Source organism: Podarcis bocagei, assembly GCF_964188305.1.
Source record: "Podarcis bocagei genome assembly, chromosome: 15".
Lineage (NCBI taxonomy): Eukaryota > Metazoa > Chordata > Lepidosauria > Squamata > Lacertidae > Podarcis > Podarcis bocagei.
This window is the reverse complement of record NC_138141.1, coordinates 39,196,954-39,220,694: the sequence shown is the minus strand read 5'-3', so window position 1 is coordinate 39,220,694 and position 23,741 is coordinate 39,196,954. Positions and strand designations below refer to the sequence as shown.

Genomic DNA, 23,741 nt, shown 5'->3' with positions numbered 1-23,741 from the left:
ATCAGGACAGGCTATAGCTTCAGCGGCAGAACACATGCCGAATGTCCCAGGTCCCCAATCCTTGGAACCTCCACTTTTTAAAAAGGATATTCTCTGTTTCAGGGCTGCTGTGTCTGAAGAATGGGCCTTCACACTCCAGCTTGAGCGGAAAGCAGTCAACAAGCAGGAAGCGGGCATCATTCCAAGTAGATTCCTAAGGGGTGCCAGCCAGCCAGTGCTAATTGAAGGTAATTGCCTCATCAATATTTATAATCCCTATTCTTTCCCCACCCCCAAACGATGATCTGGTTATGCCAACAAATCAGCGTGGGCCTGAGGGGCCCCTAGTGTCATCGTCACTTGCTAATATTTTTCTTAAAATGCCAAGGACTTGGTGCTTTACGTAGGAAATTAATGAAAAATCCACAGTGCCCCAATCTGCAGGCTTATGATTTACTTGTTGGGAGAGGAAAATGGGATTTCTGGCTACCTCTCACTTGTGGTGTGATCTGCCACCAGGATTCTAGGACCACATCTGCACCACACATCTAAAGCAGGATCGTACCGCTTTAGACAGTCAGGGCTTCCACCAAAGAATCCTGGAAACTGTAATAGTAAATGATGATGATGATAATAATGATAATAAAAAATTATTATTATTTATCTGTACCCTGCCCATCCGACTGGGTTTCCCCAGCAACTCTGGGCTACTTTATTATTGTTATTGTTATTATTATTATTAGTAGTAGTAGTTATTGCATTTATATACTGCTCTATACCTACAGGTCTCAGGGCAGTTCCAAGGATAAAATTAGAATATAAAACCACAAAATACATAATCAAAATAAAAACAACAGCAACCAGAGTGGTTAGGACAGGCATAGGCAAACTCCGCCCTCCAGATGTTTTGGGACTACAACTCCCATCATCCCTAGCTAACAGGACCAGTGGTCAGGGATGATGGGAATTGTAGTCCCAAAGCATCTGAATGGCCAAGTTTGCCTGTGCCTGGGTTAGGAGACCGCCTATAAGAAAGCACAATGGGTTCTTTTCCTTGAAAAAACGTTTAGGGGTACTCCCATTTTGACTCAAGAAAATCACCATTTTATAGTTCAAAATGGGGGAAATAAATACAGTAAATGGACAAAAGTACAAAGATTCACAAAATGTTTAGGGATATACGTACCCCTGTGTCCCTCCTTCCCCCTGGAGGAAAAAAAAGCACCGAGAAAGCATCCTGGCTTAACCTAGTCCTAGTCAAGTTAACTGGCTGCATCTTTGCCTGGTGTTTTGGATACCCGTCTCTCTGTGATTTCTCCTTCCAGCAAGGATGAATTGGTCCACCAATGGAACAAGATTGCTGGTGGGGCAACCTGCCACATAGGTGCAGTTGGACAGGATTCTCCAGCATTTGCTGGGCTCTAGCAGCTGTTGCACAGGGTGAGGAAGCCGACGCTTGTACCTGTCAAGCAGCAACAGTTGGAGATCGTGGAGGTTTGCCACGGAGCAGCAATTACGATACAGGCTGGCTTCCTATAATATCTCAACATGGGTGCATTTGTCAACAAGAGAAGATCAATAGGAGGTTGTCAGATTTCCTACGCCTAGAGAAACGGGATCTTTAAATTCACTCTTCTTCTTTTGTTTGTTTTCTTTCTCTTTGACAGTTTTTAAAGCTGTGTGCTCTCGGCCTTGATGATCAGTGTGGGGGTGGGGGGAGCGAAGATGGGAAATTTGGAGCTTATTAGAAGATGGGGCTTGACTCTGTAAAACCAGCTTAGTTTGGCCAGTCGGCTCTGCTGGGGAACATGGACGGTCTGCTCAATGAGGAATGCTGAAAGGAGGAAAAAGGAACCTCTTAGAACTGTCTTCTTCTATAGATCCTTGCCTTTTCTCTTAAGAGCTGCATGCTACCCAAAAATGGGACTATAACTGCTGTAATAGCTTTATATGTTGGCTGTCTCTCCAGGAAATAAACCAAACCCAGATGTATGGGATAAACCCTTTTTCTTTTAAAAACACCCCCACTATGAGCCATTTCTATTTGCAAGACAGTAGGAGGATTGTTTGTTCCATACGCTTCTTTTGAAGACCTGATTCACTCTTGGCAATGCCGACTAAGCCCCCAAACCTTATCTATTGTCATGAAATATGAGCCAGGGTTCAATTCTAGCGTTAAGAGTTGCTGTGACTTGGAATGTGTGATGTAATAATGTGTGGAGTTCCTTTCCATTGTTCCTGCCAAAGCTGCCCTCCATGTATCTGACGTTTTTATTTGGGAGAGGGGTTTTCGGGAGAGAGAGAGAGGGAGAGGGAATTCAACATGGATGTGAGCCCCAGCACTTATCTTTACAAATTAGCTGCACATTTTCTGTCTGTCAAAAGAGGAGTGAGGCTAGCTTCATGTTGTCAGGGATGGGCAACCTGAGTTTCAGGGCCAGATGTGACCATCCAGTATTCTCTATCGGGCCCTTAGGCCTCCTTCCAGGTCACGCCCCCGTCCCTAACTACACCCCTCACTGGGCCTAGTATAATACATTTTTAAATGTACAGTGCAGATGGGGCCTTAGCCATGTCTACTCGTTTTGGTGGGTGAGTAGCTCTAATTGGATACCACCCTTTGGTTATTAAATCTTTGCCACCAAGTGGAAGGTGCCATTTTGGATTCTTTGCCTCAAGCTCCACCCCATTTCTGGCTCCTCCCCCAGCACTTTGTTTCACATTATTGCCTTATTAAGTGCAGAAGGACCCAGCTTTACTCGTGGCAATAGAAAATGAGTATTCATGTGCACTCTTGTATTATTATTACGCTGGTGTGGTTTTTTAATGTGGTTTTCCATATTGTGTGCTTACTGTTTAATTCTGCAGTTATTTTTGCAAGCAGGGCATTATTATTATTATTATTATTATTATTATTATTATTTATTTTGTTAAGCCAATAATGTAAGACCTAAATGACTTGCCTTCTGCTTCCCAAGCATTAGGCTGGTGGGTCTGAATTAAGCAGGTTGTGTCTCTCTGCATAATGAATAGCTTTAAATCTTTCCCCTTAGACCTTAATGGACAGAGCCCTGTCCTGCTTAAATAATTTACAGTGCCCATAAATGAGAGGGTTTTCTCTCTCCCCCTCCCCAATTCTTTTCAAACTGCACACATTCTGTTTCCATAGAAACACATGCAGTCTTTCTGCTTTTGCCTCGCCTTCGGCAAATCAATAATAGTTTATTTCTCTTTTCACACACACACACACACACACACACACACACACACACCCCTCCTGCCTTTTAAGGTCTTCTGTGGAGGCCTTGGGAAGGAGAGAGAGATGTCAAAGGCACGGTTCCCTTTTGCACTCTGTGGGATAACTTTGTGGTGTAGAGCCTGGGGGGTTCTGAGCAGCAATTGACCCACCGGTGTGATTAAGAAGTGGCGGTTTTAATTGCACAGTATACTGCAACCCACCTCCCCTCCCCGTGAACTGCTGCTGGCTGAGGACAACCCAAAGCTCTTGGATCCTCGAAGGACCACCGCCATGAGGAACAGGCCCATTGATAAGTCAGGCCCCCTCCAATGTACAGGGGCGGCACTGTATAAATAGCTAAACGCATTGCCTTTATGATTTGTGAGAAATTCCACAGTCAGAGCTACAGGGTCCTGTTTCCTTTTGTACAAGAGAGCTCTGATGATTTATTGTATCCTGGGGGAACATAGGAAGCTGCCTTATTCCTAGTCAGACCATTGCTCCATCTGGCTCCGTATTGTCATCAGAGCAGCCCTCCAGGGTTTCAGACAGGAGTCTTTCGCAGCTGGGGAATTGAACCGAGGACCTTTTGCATGCAAAGCTTGTGCTGTGCCACTTATTGGAAGGCTCTGCAAAACAGGCAGGAAAATGGTTGTTTCTGCGTTGTTGGTTTCTCAGAGAGCAACAGTGCCCCTCCCTCTTCCCCTGCGCTTCATGGCTTAGGCTGCTTCTGGCTCAGCTAAACTCCCAGCTCTGTGTCCAGATATAAGTGTTTGTAGATGCACCGCAGGTGAAAACGCCCTGATGGATGTCTCATTCCAAAGGCCAGGGGGAGAGATTCCAAGGCCATCAAGGTATGGGGAGATGCTTCCGTTAGGTAGCTGCCTACCTGTTACGCTTAGCAGGCAAAACTATAGCAAAGGCTCATTTTGATGAGTAAGTAAAGTACCCATACTTAGAACAACATGAAAGCCAGTTCCTCACATTCCAACCCTTCCCATCTCGCTGTTTTGTTCCCCACCTCATCCATCCCTGGGCAACTGCAGTTTTGAACCTGTTTTGTAGGTTCTTGCATTAAAATCATTACACAGGATGGTGTTTTGTTTGTTTTTTAAAATCCCACAGTCATTGCCCTGTGAATAAGGTGCAGACATTTAGTCAATCAGGATGCTTTTAATTAATCAATTGGATGGATTGGCTAAATGTTTGCCTCCTTTAAATTGTATGTGTATTAGTGCCAGTGGGTTTTTTCCTGTTGCTACACTTCAGTATGGCGTTCTGGCACCTTTAAAAAAATCCTTATTATTATTTATTGAAATTACCTGCCACTTTGTTTACTAAACTTAATTCAAAGCGACTTACAAACATACACTAAAACCAACGTAAAGGTAAAACGGAGTAAAAGCTAAAATGCATTCACATTTATAAAGAGGCAGGACTAAGACATTCTGCTCACTGAAGGAGGAGGTCAAAGGCCTGGTGGAAAAGAAATGTTCTTGCCTGGCGTCCAGATACAGGTAATGATGGCGCCAAGTGTGTCTCGCTGGGGAGAACATTCCATAAGCAGGGGGCCACTACTGAGTAGGTCCGTTCTTCTGTTGACACCCTCTATACTCCCTTGGAGGGGAAATGGAAGAGAAGGCCATCTGGTGACTAATGGGGATCCGGGTTGGTTCATGCGGAAAGAGGCGGTCCTTGCAGTATTGGGTCTTGAGCTGCTTAAGGCTTTGTAGGTCAAAACTTGAACTGAGCCCAGAAAACTAAGTGGACACTAGTGCGGTCAAGCCTGAATTGGTATTATGTGCTCAGACCATCTTCTGTTGGTCTGCAGTTTGACTGCAGCTGCCAAACTGTCTTCAAAGGCAGACCTACATATAATGAATTGCAGTGATCTAACCTAGAGGTTAGAAGGGTGTAGACAACAGAAGCAGGGTTGATGAACCCCTGATGCTCCAAATTGTTACTTCCCTCCCCACTGAATGGGCCAACTTTGGCAAGGGGTAGGCCCACCAACCTGTCAATCATCTGATGTCATAATGATAGTAGATGATTGACACTCGGGGAGGTGGGGGCAGATGGCGCACATGAGTAGACGTTCGACTCTTCACCTGTTGGACCTGTCAGTCCTGCTTTCTTCAGATTTGGGTGTGTGAGGGAGTTCTGTGCATGGTACCCCCTCATGCACCCAAATTGAAGAGGATTCAGCTCCCCCCCCCCCTCTGTCAGCTAACTGGTTCGGTGTTGGTGTGTGATAATCCTGTCTTATGCCAGCTTTGTGTTACTGAAGCAGACTTTGAGTTACCCGCACCCCAATTTCTGTGTTACAAAGCACTGAGTATTGCCTTCACATTCTCACTGTCCTCCCTTCTTGTAAATCTTATTTCATGTTTGAATTCCCTCAGCTATTTCAAGAATGTCATCCTACTGAGGTCAGATTACTTTCCCATGCAATGTATAGAGAGAGCAAGCCTGCGAGGCATGGCACTTTTCAATTAAGTCCCTCTACTTTTCTCAATTAATTTCTTAATTTAGAAGTATAGGAGGCTGGAATTCCAGTATGGATCAGCAACACATTAGTCACAAGATACAAAGGGGGAGGGGGACCCCCCCAGACTTCAGATATTTTTAGAAGCTGTTCTAGAGAGGGTCAATGCCCCCCAACACAGTTTTCTGAAAGCCAGATGTGGTTGTTTGGGTCCTTGCTTTCGTAGCATTGAAGTATTGCTTTTTTTAAGACATAAATTTACATTGTGGCTTGAGAGTTGAGCAAATAAGGTGGCAAGACAGATGCTCAGCTAGTGGTGAGGGGGGAAGACGCCCACATTCTCCAGGAATGGAGAGACACAGGTTCAAATCCCTGACTAGTCTTGGACCCTGGACCCCAAGGAGGAGACACTGTTTTCCCTGTGTGGCAGGTAACCCAGAGCAGCCGTAGGAACAGAGAGCCGCTTTCCTTCCCACAGTTGCTCCAGCAAAAGTGCTGCCTGGTGACTAACTGTAGGAGGCTAGTAAAACCATGTCATTTTCTAGATCCCCTGATCCTCTTTGTATGCCCATTCTTTCCATTGCTGTGGTTGGTATCAGTTTGTTCATTTGTTCTCTCAGCTTCTTTCCCCCACTTTGAGGAATACAGACAAACTCTACAATTTGCCATTGGTTCTGCATTTCCTGATGGAGCTTTTACTCTGCTGTGGAGTCTTGGAGGATCAATTCTTGTTGGAAAAGTGTGTGTGTGTGTGTGTGTGTGTGTGTGTGCTTGTGTGCCTGGTTGTCCCCAGAGGGCTTGCCCATTTCATTTCCTCCTGATTGCTTTGTGTCCCTGCCCCCCGACAACTAGCTTAGTCTCTGCAGCTTAATATATGGCTGAACGGCATTAACAAGGGATCACTCAGGTGCTTTTATTTTATCAGAGTTAGAGGCCAGCACTCTCCTCCTCCTTCCCCATGTTTTGATGCCACGGCAGCGATGCTCTGAACTGGCGCCGGATAACCAGGAGCTGCCATTTTAATTTGCCACAATGCCCCAGAGCAATAGTCCTTCAGTTGCATTGTGGGTAATTTAAATGGTGGCTCTCAGACTCGAGACTGTTTTGAAATGGAGGGAGAGAGGCCAAGCAGGTGTTGGTTTGATATGTTGCCACCAGGACCCTTGTAAGCAAGGTCTGGCCTTCATAGTAATGACACCCTCAGTGTGGTGAGCAAGAATTTGGGCCTCTGCTTGTGACATATATGGTTTTGCCCTTCTCACTGAAAGTGAGTGGCTGGCCCAAGGTCACTCAAAGAGCTTCATGGTTAGGTCTTCTATCTTAGAATCATAGAATTGTAGAGTTGGAAGGAACTCCAAGGGCCATCTAGTCCAACCTCCTGCAACCTTCTTTGATTCTGAAGGTGAACACAAAGCTACTTCAGCAAGTCATTAAACAGCGTCTTACCCTTTCCGGTCTTATGTCATATAGCAGCACTTCTAGGGATGGGGGATAAATTAGATCCAGTTTGCATTTAAAGGCAAACCTACCTAATTCACAGTCCCCCTGTGTACAGTACCTGAACTGAAACACGGTCATTCTTCAAAATGGGCTCATGTTTAAATTTTGCAATTCAGTTCTCCAGCTAAGGAATGCGTACAGAATGCGTATATTGGTGAAAATACATGATATTAGGCGAAACTGTTTTGCAAACATGTGCCTATTAGGAGAAATTCGCACTAAGATGCTGATGGATGAGACCTTTAATTTTTTCAACAAAAAAATAAAATAAAAATAAATTGGAAACTTATATGCAGATGTGGAGAACTGAAGACTGGAAAAATAAGAAACGGAGAGACGCTGAGATTGACAGTTCTAAGGAGAGGCTCTTTGGTACAACACTGAGCTTGGTAGGCTTAGGAGGTTCGGTTTTGCAGCCTTCTGCTCACTGTGTGTGGGGGATTATGCTCCCAGCCCTGGTAAGGAGGACAGAGGGGAGTTTCCACGACCGGCCTCTGCCACCTCTGCAAACCAAAGACAGGTGTTCGAGGTCTGAGCCGACGTGGTATTAAATGCTTTGGACTCCCACATACGAAGATCAGCTGTCAGGAATCCGCACAACTCACACAGGCCTGCCCAGGTCCACTGTACGATGACGCAAAGGACAGGGAGCCAAATGTGTGCCATGGATGTGTGACCCAGTTTTGCCTTTCAGAGGGAACGTCTTGTCAACTTTTTGCTGGTGTGAACTGCTTGTAGCGATGCCCTTCCTCAGAATTCAGCTGCTGCTCCAGAGTCTCGAGGGGTTATGTCTGGGAGGGCATGTGTGGCGTGCATGCATCTTCTTTTTAGTGTACCCATTGGCAAATACATCCATGCTGGCACAAGGCCACATCCACACCAACCACACTCTCATACCTCTTTAAACTGTCATGGCTTTCCCCAAAGCATCCTGGGAGACAGGTGCTGAGAGTTGTGTGGAGACCCATGTTCCCCTCACAGAGCTACAATTCCCAGAGTTCCCTGCAAAGAGGGATGAATTCATCATCATCATCATTTTTAATTTCTATCTTACAATACTCAAGGCGGTTTACAAGCTGAAGAAACAAAAAATGTACGTCTTATAACAATCTAATGCAATACAAAAAATGTGATAATAAAACATAACTTTAAAATAGGCAACCTCCTTCAAAAAAGTATCATTCAACAATCATTAGAATAGTATAAAATAATAATATCAACATATAAAAGCTAAACAGAAATCCACTCAACAGTTACAATAATATCTAAGCCATAATCAATAAAACAACGGCAAGCCACAGTACATAAAACACTACATAAAACAATACACATTGAGAAGCAGAGAATGGGGCAAGGCAGGTGGAAGGAGGCCTTGCCTGGTGGAGTCTCTCCCCTCACAGAATTGTTAAACTACTGTGGGGAATTATAGCTCTGGGATCTAAGTGTCTAGGAAGCTGCTTTATCAACAGGCCAGATCAGTGACCCATCTAGCCCAATATTTGCTATAGTGACTAGCAGCTAATCTCTAGACTTTCAAGACAAGGTTACCTCATTCAATCAGGGACTTTCCGCATGCAAACCCAGATGCTTTTCCTGTCTCAGCCGGCTGGTGGCCCTCTCGATGCCAGCGCATTGGTGCTGTAGAGTTCACTCCCGCAAGTGGTAGTTACCGCCACCAACTTGGGTGGCTTTAAAAGAGGACCTGGACAAATTCACGGAGGATGAATCTGTCAGTGGCTACCAGCCACAATGGTCATGCTCTGCCTTCATGGTCGGGGGCAGTAATGCTTGTGAATACCAGTTTCTGGAACGGCAGGGGAGAGGGCTCTTGTGTTCAAGCCCTTCTGAGGATTTCCCACAGGCATTTGGTTGGCGGCTGTGAGGATGCTGGACTAGATGAGCCATTATTCATTATTTAGTATATTTCTATACCGCCCTTTATCCGAGGATCTTGACAGGGCGGTTTACAATACGAAAACACAAAAATACACACCATAGTAAGAAACAGAAACAATGCCCCCCCCCCCCCAGTATTTTACTGTTCTTGTGTTATGTTCAATTCAGTTAAAATATCAACAGCTTCTGTTTTTCTACTTCTACTGGTCAACTGTTTTCCGGATGCAACTGCTGGCTTCATCCCGCTTTTTTAATATTTAGCAGTCATTTATGCCTTCCTTTATAAGCAATTTTTAAAAAGTGCTTCCTTAATGTTGTTCCATTGATCCCCTTCTTGAATTGGAGGGCTGGAAAGCTAATCAGTTCATGTGGAATGGGATTGGTTTACAAATAATTAGCAGAGGATTTTGTGCCAAATATCAGAAGCTAGGAAGAGAACCCCACAGCAGAATATTTACTGTATTTTTCGCTCTATAACATGCACCTGACCATAACACGCACGTAGTTTTTAGAGGAGGAAAATCCGTAGGCATGCCACCCATAGGCATTCCCTCCATAACACGCACAGACATTTCCCCTTACTTTCTAGGAGGAAAAAAGTGAGTGTTATGATGCAAAAAATATGGTAATAATAATAATAATAATAAATTTTATTTATATCCCGCCCTCCCCAGCCGAAGCCGGGCTCAGGGCGGCTAACAACAATAAAACAGTACAAAAGTACAACATAAACAACATTCTAAAATCATTCATTATAAAAATTAATTAATTCAAGCCACTGGCAACCATTGGGCCAGAGCTCTGCGAAGATTGTCGAGGGAGGGAGTCAGGCTGTGCCCTGGCCAAAGGCCTGGTGGAACAGCTCTGTCTTGCAGGCCCTGCGGAAAGATGTCAAGTCCCGCAAGGCCCTGGTCTCTTGTGACAGAGCGTTCCACCAGATCGGAGCCACAGCCGAAAAAGCCCTGGCTCTAGTTGATGGACATGGTCTCTTAGCCAGATTTTTAAACTAAATGGTTGAAATGTCCGTCCCCCTGTCCCCGGTAAGCACTCTCAGTGATTTTTGTTTGCTTGCGTAGAATAGTGGCTTCCACCCTGAGAGCAGCAAGGCTTCCATGCCACTGCATAATGAAGCGCCATAATGATCAGGTGACGTGGCCATGGACAGAAATTGGTGGAGGGGAGGAGCCAAATGGCAGTCAGTCCTAGCTGAGCCAATGGAGGGTCCCTCCCTGTCTCACCTCTTCCTCATTGACTGCCATGTGGCCACCCAACCTCTGCTTAAAAACCGCCAATGAAGGTGAGTCCGCCACTTCCCATGGGAGTCTATTCCACTGTCAATCAGCTCTTATTGTTGTCAGAAAGTTCCTATATTGCCAGACTCTCCTGTCTTGTAACTTGACTCCATTGGTTCAGGTCCTGCCCTCCAGAGCAGTTGAAAACAAGCTTGCTCCATCTTCCATGTGACAGCCCTTTAGATATTTGAAAATGGCTATGAGATCTCCTCTCAGTCTCCTCTTTACCAGGCCAAACATACTCAACTCCCTCAACCATTCCTCATAAGGCTAGTTTCAAAAACCCATTATCATCTAGGTTGCCCTCGTCTGCACACGTTCCAGCTTGCCAACACCCTTCTTAAACTGTGGTGTCCAGAACTGAACACAGTACTCTAGGTGTGGTCTGACTAAGGCACAATAGAATAGTACTATTACTTCCCTTGATCTGGACACTTAACTTCTGTTGATGCAGCCTAGGATAGTGCTCATTAACTTTGTTTACTGCTGCATCAAACCCTCGCTTTGTCCTGGGGCAGGTGCCCACCAGCATCAAAAACAAGGTCGCTGCTGGCGAGCACATTTCTGGTCTCTTGTGCAAGGGTTCTTGAGAATTTCCAACATTTCTTTGCACTGGAATGGGTGGAATAGCTTTGAATGGAGCGCGTGGGAGGCTTTATTGGCCCGATGAAAACCTGCACACATGCCAAAAGCTGTGAATGAACAGTTAACATGCCAGTGCGGGGGGAGAAGCATGTGTTCAAGGGCCCTCTATGAGGCATTCGTGGACAAATTGCAGAAGGGCGCAATATGGTTTTGATCCGTTTTGAAAAATGGCAGCGGGTGCGTGCCAGGTTTTTTTCTAGGGCCGTCTGCGTAATGGTGAGGGTGATTATTATCCAGGCGCTGTTCTGTATTATCCAAGTGGGGGGGATGGAATGACATAGAAACCGTGAATACCTAGCTGTTTCCAGCAACAGGGGTGGGGGGCAGGGGGTTTACATTGAAATAATGCCAGGCGAGCAACCAGGTTGCTGCATTTCAGGGTATGAAAGGGAATAATTCCCCATCTTGCTGGGAGCCGACAGCTGTGCTACAGCTGTAATCCTGCTCTGATTGACCTCCGTGCTTAGAGACTGCCTACCTCGGAGTGCCAGATGCTGAGGGCAAGCAGCAGAGGAGGCCCCATCTCCCTGGAAGCTGCTGGGTGCAGAGAAAAACATTGGACTGGATGGGACCTTTTGGCCTAGTCCAGCAGGGTTGTCTTCTTATAAGCCCTCTGAGAGAGTGCCTAGAACAGGAGTGGGGATCCTCAAGCCCTGGGGGGCTGAATTTCTGCCTGGCCCTCAGAACTCCCCCTGGGCCAGGCAGAGGTTTGTTCCAGCTCTGCCTGGAGATGTAGTGGATTGAACCTTGGACCTTCTGAATGTGAAGCAGATAGCCCAGTTGGTTAGAGCATGGTGCTGATAATGCCAAGGTTGCAGGTTCAATTCCTATTTGGGACAGCTGCATATTCCTACATTGCAAGGGGGTTGGACAAGATGATCCTCAGGGTCCCTTTGAACTCTACAATCCTTCCTTCCTTCCTTCCTTCCTTCCTTCCTTCCTTCCTTCTTGTAGCTGAGCCCACTCTTTTGAGCTAAAACACTTTTCTGATAAGTAAACTGCGAAGTCCTATCGCCTTTGCTGGACTGCCTCTTTCTGGAGGTGTGCTAAATTCACGTCCAGCGGTGAACAATACAAAGCAAAAGTTGTTTGTGCAAGTGAGCACTCGGAACAGGATGCAAAAGAGACACGGGTGAACCAGCTTGTAATAACCCGCTCCGCGGCACCTTGGAGATGTTCACTTAATTGAATTCAGTCTGCCGTCAGCTTAACGTCCCTTTGCTTGGTTGTTAATGAGGCTGGTACTAAGGCTCCTTGGCTCCTTCCCCAGCTTGCAGCAGGAAAGCTCCAAAGGCTTGCATGGAAATGTTCAATTTGCTTGGACTATTCTTTGAAATCCATTCAAAAGGCAAAGCATCTGCAAGGCAGATGAACATTGGGCCTGCAGAGAAGTAGCCACCTTGAAACATAACAGAAGTGGTTTGGATTTTTGGGTTGTTTTTTAAGGACCTATCCAGATGTCTTTTATTGTGCATTCATGATTATTTGTGATCACAATGGTTTGGGGGCAGGTATATGCAATCCCACTTTGTTCCTGCAAAAGTTTTGAAGCAGTCATGCTGCCTTTATTTCCAATTGGTGCCTTTTGCATAACTTCCTGCTGAAGCGCTGTAACTTTATATGAAAAAGAAGAAGAAGAGTTTGGATTTGGTATCCCGCTTTATCACTACCCGAAGGAGTCTCAAAGCAGCTAACATTCTCCTTTCCCTTCCTCCCCCACAACAAACACTCTGTGAGGTGAGTGGGGCTGAGAGACTTCAAAGAAGTGTGACTGGCCCAAGGTCACCCAGCAGCTGCATGTGGAGGAGCGGGGACGCGAACCCGGTTCCCCAGATTATGAGACTACCGCTCTTAACCACTACACCACACTGGCTCTCACCACAGATGTTCTGCTTTCATGGTGCTATAGCGGAGGAGTGACCCTCCCGATGGCAAAAATGTGGTAACATCAGGGAATCATCACAGAACAACTCATAAAGTTGAATGATGGTCCAGTGTATTGGTGGTCCAGTATATTGGTGGTCCACCACCAATGCACTGTTACTGCATCAATGACGTGATGCAGAATACTCATGGCAAGAAAACAATAACCCTTTAGCCTGGAGGTATTTGGCCCAGTGTGTTTTTAAAAGCCACATCACTGTGGGACAGCCTCCCATGCTCAACCCAACTTTCTCACCAGAGTGTCTTCGTATGAAGGTTGGTGACCAAGCCGCTTGGTTGAGAACAAACTCGCATATGAAGCAGGAGAAAAGCCACACCCACCCAAGGCCTAGTCTCTGCAGCGCCCATGCTCTGTGTAAAAACTGGACTGGAACTGTTCCATGCTCTGCTAATCTGGAACACATAAAACCTGGATTCCCTTAACATTGCAACCACCACCACCTCCCAGAATAAGGGCCACACCAGGAGTGTTTGTTCGAGGAGGATCTTGGGTATAGTCATGCAATGCCAGTGGCATCGAATTTGCCCTCCAATGGCGCTCCCCCCCCCCCGAGGATTCTGGGTTGTTTCAGAGGGTCCCAGCTGGAACTGCCTGTGGTTTCTTTATTTTCTGGCTAGTGGAGCAGGGAGCTGGTGCTTAATCTATGAGTCTCCCTGCTCAAGACCCACTGAGCAGAAGGGCCCTGTGGGTTATGCCCCATGGGTGAGACCACTCTGTGGATCCTTTAACAACCTTTGACAAATCATTTTCTAGTTACTGCCAACATGTGATAAAAGAAAGCTCTCTAATATTTCCTGAGTACGGCAGGTATGAAGAAATTGCGATAGCATATTTACAAGATGTAATAATTGTGCTTGGAACAACTTTAATATTAATCACCAGTCTGCAAAGTGTCACTGCCCTGCAACACCCCCACCTAGGTTTCCCACAATTTGAAATAGCAAAATGCACCTTGAATTCCCACTGAAAGTTGTTGGGGAAGGTTTGTCTACATAGTTTTGTTGGTGGGGGTCTTTTTTTGCCGTTTTACTTTCCTTGCGAAACATTCCCCCACAACCATTCAGCAAACTAAGGAATGACATAGCACTAACACAAGCATTTTCTTACAGGTTGCTATGGTTCCCCCACTCTCGGTCTGAACAGGCAATGAAAGAATCTCCCTCTCTTGGTAACAAGTAGCTCTCCTGGAATTGCTGGAGAATGAGATGGCGGTGCTGCCCCTGTGAATTATCCCGGTAAGTCTTCTATGTATTCCAAAACAGTTCAGCTGAAAACTCAAGGTTTCCCCCCTCTAATAAATTCATTTTATAAGAAGAGACCTGCGGTGACAGGCCATAATCAAAATCATAATTTAATTGAAAAATCTGCTGGGTGATACAGTCTTCAGTAAGCACCAGAAGTTCTGGCCTCAGTTGCATGACATCGGACCCACAATGGCCCCTGGTGGTTATGAGCTGTGCATCTGAGTCGTGGGGGGAAGAGGATAGGCAGCTGGTGCAAGCTTTTTAGCAGCACGGTTAGGGGCTGGCTGTGCTCTGCCCCCAACAGCAGCCTCCAGGGCAGGGCAAAAAGGAACAGTTAGGGAAGCCTCCCTTTTCTGGAATCAAAGAAGAGCCCTGCTAGATGAGACCAGAGGTCTCTCTAGGCCAGTGTTTATCAATTTGCAAGGTTTTTCTTTTTCATGACAATTCATCAGCATTTCAATGCAAATGCCCTCTGTACATTCTACCCGGCCCTCAGAACTCTCTCTGGCCCTCACCACTCACTGGCCCTGCTTCACACCCCTGCAGTTCCCTGCCCATAGAGCAGTGCTTTCCAAACTTGGGTCTCTAGCTGTTGTTGGACTACAACACCCATCATCCCTGACCACAAGTCCTACAAGCTAGGGATGATGGGAATTGTAGTCCAATAATAGCTGGGGACCCAAGTTTTGCAGGGAGTCCCATAGTGGCCGGAATTGGAGCAGACGACAGGCAAAGCTGACTCATTCTCCTTTTGTCCCCATCCTCTTCCCCATTATGGGACGCGGGTGGCGCTATGGGACGCGGGTGGCGCTGTGGGTAAAACCTCAGTGCCTAGGACTTGCCGATCGTATGGTTGGCGGTTCGAATCCCTGCGGCGGGGTGAGCTCCTGTCATTCGGTTCCAGCTCCTGCCCACCTAGCAGTTCGAAAGCACGTCAAAGTGCAAGTAGATAAATAGGGACCGCTTTATAGCGGGAAGGTAAACGGTATATCCGTGTGCTGCACTGGTGCTGGCTCACCAGCTGCAGCTTCGTCACGCTGGCCACGTGACCCGGAAGTGTCTTCGGAAGGCGCCGGCTCATGGCCTCTAGAGCGAGATGAGCACGCAACCCTAGAGTCGGACACGACTGGCCCGTATGGGCAGGGGTACCTTTACCTTTACCTTCTTCCCCATTGCCTAGTTCTACAAGGGCATCACAGACTACTGTATAAGGAGGAGGCAGTTGGAAGGCAGGGCCACCTCCTGGACTGGATGTAAGAAGTCAAGCAGGCAGGTGGAGGCTGAGTTCAGACTGAGGTTAGTGGGGCAGCGCCCCACTCGTCCTACCAGACCAGCCTCCCGTGTTTCCAAGAATAATTCAAAGCGTTAAAAGGCTGCAGTTTTATCGCTGACATGAATCGGTTAGTACAAGAACAGAACATCTGTGCATAATATGTGTGCGTGATAAGAGAATTGTTAACGCATGGGTAAATTTTGCAGCTTATTGCTTTGCCTAATGGTGTTAAGTCTGCCTGCACGCTGTCTCGCTAAGAGGTTCTAATGACATTTCTTTTTCCTTTGTGTACACACACACACACACACACACACACTATTAATATGGTTCTATTATCTCGTTGGCTTTTGAAATCTTCCGCCTGCCACGTAATGGAAATGAGATAATGTGATGGAACGCTCCCCCCCCCCAAAAAAAACCCTGCCCAATTCATTCCTGGTGTAATTTCATCCATCAGTGGAGTCTGTACCAGAAATAAATGGTATTTTCTTTTTGTGTTTTCAAAGGGGGAAAAGGCAATACTAATAATTGAATTGGTGGTGCTTTCTGCTCTTGTGGATTTGAGGTATTTAACAGCAAAGCAAAATACTATGGGTTGCGTCTAGTGTTAAGTCATGCTCAGAGTTAGACCAGTTGAAAATAATGGGCATATTTAACACAGGTCCATTGGGCAGTATCCAGCAAACGCATCCTTTCAGCTCAAGGATTTCTACTTTTGCTGCCTTTTCTTCCCCATGCATGCCCCATGCCCATAGTGCTACGTTGAGTAAAACCCACCAACTTCAGTGGGTCAGCTCAGAATAGAACTTGCTTGAATACAACCCTATGAAGCACATTTCTGCAACATGTCCTGATGTATTCTTTTCCTATCCATTTTGTTTCTGTGCGCTTTATATATTTTCTTTTTAACACTGAAATCAACACAACCAACGTAGCAAAAAGAGAGTTGTTTAATTTTCCTGCTATGCAATTGTGGACACATTTATTCATTTATTTTAAATTAGATACTTGCTGTAGTATCTTCTTCCTTTTTGATGCTGCAAAAATCCACTTCTTGTTTTTTAAACACATTTATATCCAGGCTTGCCAGCCTCTAATTTCAAAAGCAAGAGCCGCAGCTCATTAATAACACATCTGCCTTGCATGCAGAAGATCCCAGATTCAATCCCCAGCATCTTCAGGGGGGGCTGGGGGAGACTCCCTGTTTGAAACCCTGGAGAACTCCTGCCAGTCAGTGTTGACAATACTGAGCTAGATACCAACAGGTCTGACTCAGTATGAGCCTAAAAGTAATGACACACTTGGAGGAGGCAAGAGGCATAGCCAACACGAAACCTCCCTCTCTCATTATACCAGAACTCAGGGACATCCAATGAAGTAGAAAGTTTGTTTAGATGTTTGAATAAATTTTATTTGAGGATTTCCACCCCCAAACTCAGCTCAAATTCTGCCAATTCCCGGTTGTCTCAGGAGTTGTGTGGGCAGGTGAACTGTTCAAAACCAGCTATCTCTGGTTACATTTCTCACACAAAATAAAAAAAATATTTTTATTTTTCAGTCAAACATGTTTCTGAGGCTCCGGACGCCGTACTGAAGGGCCTTCTCTCGGACTTCCTCCTGTGGTAGATTCACCTTGGTCCGAAATTCTCCAGGCATATTCAGCAGCGTTGCATTTTGGCATCGCCAATGTCCCGCCATTTTGTTGTGGATTACTGGCTAGCGGCGCTGGAAGATGTCGACGTAGCTTCTTGACGACAAATCTGGAAGGCAGACTGTGTGCCTCCTCACCTTTTCTTCCTCCTGGCCTGGGGATTTATACGTTTATTCTCTTTCCTTCCTTTCTACCTCAAAAGCTGGTTTGAAAAAAAAAAAGAGTCTAAACATTTTCCAAAAGCAGTTATCAAAAATGACAAGTCTGTTCCGGCGGAGCAGCAGCAATGGCAGCTCAAGGAACGGCTCTTCTGCCCAGGAACTCAACAACAGCCGCCCCACAAGGCAAGTCCGGCGGCTGGAATTCAACCAGGCCATGGAAGATTTCAAGACTATGTTCCCCAACATGGATTATGACATCATTGAATGTGTCTTGAGGGCGAACAATGGGGCAGTGGATGCCACCATTGACCAGCTGTTGCAGATGAACTTAGACGGGAGCGGGTATGACGACAGCTCGGATTCAGATGACAGTATTCCTCCTGAGGTAAACCTCACTGTGTTGTGGAGGCCGTCCGCAAAATGCCCTCTGGTGGACCCCTCCTTATGCTTGCGTGCCATGCCTACCCAACATGGCAGTGCTTCTTCGATTGCTGCTGGGTGTCCTCTGTTTTTACTGCTGCGGGGCATTGTGGGAAGTGAAAATGGTGGCTGCCCAGCCCAGCCCAGCAGTGAATACTGGGGGGAATGGGGAAATCCAATGAAAGGTGCCAAGGCTGGTGCCAGCAATGATGCTTTGTGGTGAAACCAGGCCTGGGTGTTTCCTAGCTGATGTTCTAGGGGTCAGCTATTTTTCTTGTGTGGAGAAAATAAAACTAGAGGATTTGGGGGAGCAGGGAACTATGGAGTCAACAAACTGGACTGTGATTGCTGAGGTGGTAGTTGTATTTTATACCACGCTTTGTCATGCTGCTTTGTTTCTAATCAGTGAATATCCTGTAACTTGCTGCGGAAAGCCTGAAACTTTTTAGACCCCAAATGTTCTGGTTCTCTCCCCTCCCAAAATTTGCTGCATTAATGCCATGTGGTAGCATTGGAGAAGCATTGTGGAATGACTGATAGAGCGGAATAAACCCGCCACTAAATGCACTGTTGCGGCGTGAGGATCGTATTACTTTATAAATCTGTGTTTCGCACTCTACTCCATTTTAAGCCATTTGTTGTTTTCTTCTAGGTTTTAGGATTTTTTTTTAAAAAAATTGAATGTTGTGGGGTTTTTCCGCTCCCTCTGTTTTTATATAGATAGCTTAGCAGTTTGCAGTGTATATAGCAGTATATATTTAAAATAAATAAATACATTAGTCCCTGCTGCCCTGCCCCGTCCCATGTTTTGGATTACAACTCCCATCTGCCTGAACCGGGACAGAAAAATTCTATAAAAATATAAGATGAGCTGTGCTGGATCAGGCCAGTGGCCCATACAGTGCAACATCTTATAATAGCAGTGGCAACCAGATGCAAGTGGGAAGCTCTCAAGCACAATCTGTGCACAGGAGCACTCTCCTGTTTTGTGGTTTCCAGCAACTGGTATTCGGAAGCATAACCAGCCAGGATGAATTTGTCTAGTCCTCTTTTGAGGTCCATCTAATTTGGCGTCCATCACTACCTCCTTCAGGAGCAAGTTCCATAGTTTAACTGCATGAAAGTTCCATAGTTTAACTCCATAGTTTCACTGCATGAAAAAGTCTATTATCCTGAATGTTCCAACATTTAGCTTCATTGGCCGCCCACGAGCCCCAAACACTACGGCAACCTTTCTTCATAAGGGCTCCATCCCCTCGGTCATTTTGGTTGCCCTTCCCTGAGCCTTTTCCAACACTACAATATCTTTTTTGAGGTGAGGCGCCCATTCCAAATGCGGTCACACCATGGATTTGTATAACAGCGTTAGGATATTGGGTTCCTTTTCATACTGGGTCAGTGTCCTTCATTGAGCTCTCTACTCTGACTGACTACAACAGGCATAGGCAAACTCGGCCCTCCAGCTGTTTTGGGACTACAACTCCCATCGTCCCTACCTAACAGGACCAGTGGTCAGGGATGATGGGAGTTGTAGTCCCAAAACAGCTGGAGGGCCGAGTTTGCCTATGCCTGGACTGCAAGGTCTCCTGTTCCTAGTCAACCACTGCCAGTTCAGGCCACACGCAGGTTTACGGGTTTGGGGCTCTCCTGTGAATAAATAAGGAGCATGAGAGTTATAGGGCATTAAAGGATAACATCTCCTGCCCCCATGCGGACCTTAAGAATGGCAGTAGGAAAAACTATGTGCATGAGCTTTGCCGTGCAGAAAAAGACAAGATGGGGGGGGAGAGAGAAAGGGGTGGATGACAACATCAGAGCAGCCACGGCGAGATTAAGCCAACGGCCTCACATTCTTTCAAAGCAGATCTGACAAGGGCAGGCTGTGTGTCGCGCTTGGTTAGAGGGACAACTGCAAGCGGGTTTCATGTTGCGTGAATAGCTCGTCGACTATTTGCGGATTTGAAAACATCCTGGCAAGATGATAGCACACGCTCCCTGCTCCACGGCTGCCAGGATCTCGGTGGAGTTGAAACTCTTTTTTTTTTTTCTCTAGTAGCGGGAGAAGTCAGGTGTGGAGGGGCACGTCCTGCCTTGGGGTGACTTAAGGCCAAGCGGCCGGTTGTCTGCCCAGTCTTGGAGTTTCCCCAGAGGTCTACCCGACTCACGGCCCTTGCAAGATGCATTCAGCCCACCAGCTGGGCACGGCGGGGCCTCCAGAGGGCAATGGGAGCCTGGTTGTGTTGTGTGTTTGAGGCTGCAGAAACAGAGGCGGCTGTGAAGCACCTGTCAGGCCCTGAAAGGTGGCTATTGAAGTGTATTTAGCTGTGTGGTATCATAAGATGCTTAGCCTTGCTGTACTGCAGTGCTTTCCAAACTTGGGTCCCCAGCTGTTTTGGGACTACAACTCCCATCATCCCTAGCTAGCAGGACCAGTGGTCAGGGATGATGGGGGTTGTAGTCCAAAAACAGCTGGCGACCCAAGTTTGGAAAGCATTGCTCTACAGGCAGGGAGCCTCAGGTGCGTGAAGCAGAGGTGTGAAGCAGGGCCTGTGAGTGGTGAGGGCCAAGGAGAGTCCTGGGGGCCAGGTAGAATGTATGGAGGGCCACTGCATTGAAATGCTGATGAATTGTCATGAAAAAGAAAAAAAAATTGCAAATTGCTGCAGAAATGTGGAGAGTGAATTTAGGGTTGGAAAAATGAGAGGCTGAGTGGACGGAAAGTTCTTCCATGACTTGTCCCTTGCTGCCCCCTCCCTTAACCCCCATTTGCTACTTTTAACCTTCAGCTCCTTCTGCAGATCTTTTGAGTTCATTTTTCCTTTGGCCTTCTGCTGTGTCAGTTCCCACTTCCCCTGCCCTTCATCTTATAGAGTCACCAGTAGCTTTTTAAAACAACAACAAATTAAGAGCTGCCTCCTTTTAGTGAAAGGAGACCTCAGTGGGGATGCCATAGAATTTGGTCAGAAATGGGAACGTAAATTGCCACAATTTATATATTTTTTCGCCTCATGTCGGGAACAGTATTTATGGTTGTATTTTTAGTCTGCAAACCTTATGGAAAGGATTGTGTTACTGTCTGTATCGTTTTTGACATTGCCCTTCTACTGAAATGCATTAATATGAATTATGATATCAATTGCACAAGTTTTGGCCCTAGCAGATAGAGAGGCAGGTCTTAGCAGAAGTCAAACTGTAGCAGAAGAGAAACGCTGCTGATTGCAGTGAGCACAATCACTGCCTCCTTTACATCCCTAGTCCTCACCGTTTCTGCACTTCTCGGATCTCTGTAATGTGCAAAGCCATTATAAATTCTGTCTTCTTCTGCCTCTCTCATTTGATTCAGATCTTGGAACGGACTCTAGAACCTGACAGTTCAGATGAAGAGCCGCCTCCGGTTTACTCTCCCCCCTCCTACGACATGCACGTGTTTGATAGACAGTACCCACAGGCTCCCCCGACACCACCTCCCAGGTAAGCAGGCTAAACTCTTATTGGGAGTTCACAAAATTCTAATGCATTTTGTTCAGCAATCAGGCGATTTGCATGAGCTGTCTGTCTGAGGCATAAAGTGCATTGCCTTGCAGGCCTAAGAGCGAAGTGAAAAATAGATGAATCCACAATATCTGGCCCACTAATCCAGTCTTGCAATTAAGCACTAGCCTGGTAGCCATAGGCAACCAGGAGTTTCATGTAAACAAGTGACCAGGCTGGCAGAGGAGGAATGGAATATTCCATCCTTCCTCTGTGCGTGCCACAGAAACCAAGCAGAGCGAAGCCCCCCTCCTCTGCACACAGTCCGTGGAGATTAGGAGAGCAGGGCAGGATGTTAGAAGCAGGGGTTTCATCACCAGCTGGAGATCACAGGCCTTTGGAAGCTACTCCCCTCCCGCCCCATCTTCAGCTAAAAGCAAGCTGCTAAGAGGATGCTTGAATGCAGGGACTCTCCTGGGCTGTGTGGAACCGTCTGCTGTTTGCACCTCGGGATGATGGAGGATTCCCACGCAAACAGAAACTGCTGCAGTTCATGTTTTTGTCTGTAGCCAGGAACGGAAATAATGCAGTTATACAAATCTATGGTGCGGCCGTATTTGGAATATTGTTCTCCGTTGTGGTTGCCTCACTTCAAAAACGGTATTGTGGACTTGCAAAGGGTTCAGAAAAGGGCGCCCCAAACGATCAAGGGGATGATCCCCTTTGGGTCTTTTTAGTTTGGAGGAAAGGTGAATAAGAGGTGACATGAAGCAAGTTCATAAAATGATACATGACATAGAGCAACTAGATAGAGAAAGGTTTTTCTCCCTCTCTCATCAAACTAGAATCCACGGAAGCTGAACGCTGGAACATTCAGGGCAAATAAAGGGAAGTTCTTGTTCATGCAGCACAGTGTTAAACTATGGTACTCCCTGCCACAGGAGGGACTGGTGGCAACCAACTTGGATGGCTTTAAAAGAGGATTAGACAAATTGGTAGAGGAGGAGGGAGGCTATCAGTGGCTACAAGCCATGCTGGCTATACTCTGTCTGTACCGTCAGAAGCAGGAATGCTTCTGAAAACCAGTTGCTAGAAGCCACAGGAGGAGATGGTTTTTTTACTCAAGTCCTGCTTGACCGTTTCCCACAGGCATCTGGCTGGCCACTGTGAGAACAGGATGGTGGACTAGATGAGCCACTGGCCAGATTCAGCCGTCTCTTCTTACGAGCCGAGCCAATGCGATCTGCGTTCCTCCACACAGTTGTTGTTTTTAAGTCCCCAAAAAATATGTAATTAATGACTTTATTTCAGCACATTGTGACGTTTCCTTTACCTTGAAATAAGTGCTAAGTTAAAAAGCAGACAGTGAGATGGAATAATGTAGTATTTAGCAGAAACTGAAATGCAGAGGAACAGAAACATTGCTGATCTTTATGGATACAGGACAGAATGGAAACCACTGCCTTCTGACATCCTTTTTGCATCCTGATATCCAAGGTGAGGGGCAGCACAGCTCTCATCTGTAAAGCAAAGGGGGGGGGGATAGAGGTTTGAGCCCCAATTTGAGGAAGGGCTGAGCCCCTGGCCCACTTTGACTTGGGATCGCTCCCCGATTTGAGGAGGCGTGTTTGCATCCTTGACAGCATCTCCACCCCCGGCTTCAGTTACCTGCTCACTACCCTCTCTTTTTAAAAACCCTGTCCTAATGAAGACACTAACCTGTGTATACAGTCATAATTGCCTCTTGCCGCCCTCTCTGACTTTCATGCTCCAATGAAGGGGCCGTGAAGGGGAATTCCCAGCCTTGAGACGCTCAGTTATTAGCAGCTGCGAGCCGAGCCAAGATCTGAAATATAGCAGAGCCTGGGTCCCTGTGGCGTTCCTTCCTCATTTTTTCCTCTCCTTCTTTGGCTTTGAGCCCTCTTCCACGAGTTGGCCTCCCTCGCGTGTGCCAGTTAAGGGAGCCTAGGCTACTTTCCTCTCCCTTCTCTCAAAATCCTGGCACAGCGGAGAGACCAGATCTCGATGGGTGTTCTCAGACTCCTGCCTCGGCCTTCAGAGTTTGTTGAGTTTCTTTTCATAGAATCATAGTTGGAAGGGACCCAAAGCACTATCTCGTCCAACCTCCTGCAATTCATTGTGTGGAGATTTTCCTTCCACAAAGAACCAAGGACCCTGTTTTTGTTTTTTTGCAGGTGCATTCTGCAACATGCTACTGACACAAAAATAATAGTTTGCCACTTAGGTCTTCAACCAGTGGGTCAGGACAAAGCTTTTGCCACCATGTTGGTGTTTACATAAAGCTCACCAGAGCACTCTATGACATGTCTGGGCTAGATGTAAATGTCTGATGCGACACTCATTTTATCAATTTCTATGAGAGCTGTGTTGTGGCAAAGGAAAGGCACGAGCCTTTTCCAATAAGATACGCATTTCTGATCAGTCATATCCCCCACTTTCCTGTGGCTATGCCTGCAGTGAGGGAGTTCTCTATGGAGCAAGGGCACTCGGTTCACTTTCTAGTCTGCTCCTGTGGCTTTT

At 46.4% G+C, this 23,741-nt stretch overlaps 1 protein-coding gene across 8 annotated transcripts in view; it reads left to right on the top strand.

The window, feature by feature from the left end:
- Positions 1-23,741, top strand: part of CUEDC1 (CUE domain containing 1) — a 57,380-nt gene that overhangs the window by 23,396 nt on the left and 10,243 nt on the right. For 4 of the 8 annotated variants that reach the window (XM_081173133.1, XM_081173132.1, XM_081173131.1 and 1 more), the window contains exons 2-6: positions 103-227; positions 14,090-14,215; positions 15,405-15,624; positions 17,056-17,694; positions 21,073-21,200. In XM_081173133.1, coding sequence (XP_081029259.1) covers positions 17,404-17,694; positions 21,073-21,200 — 419 coding nt within the window. In that variant the 5' untranslated portion in view covers positions 103-227; positions 14,090-14,215; positions 15,405-15,624; positions 17,056-17,403. Of the gene's footprint in view, positions 1-102; positions 228-14,089; positions 14,216-15,404; positions 15,625-16,044; positions 16,063-17,055; positions 17,695-21,072; positions 21,201-23,741 lie in introns of those variants that run through there. The other 4 variants (XM_081173135.1, XM_081173134.1, XM_081173136.1 and 1 more) reach the window with 4 other exon arrangements.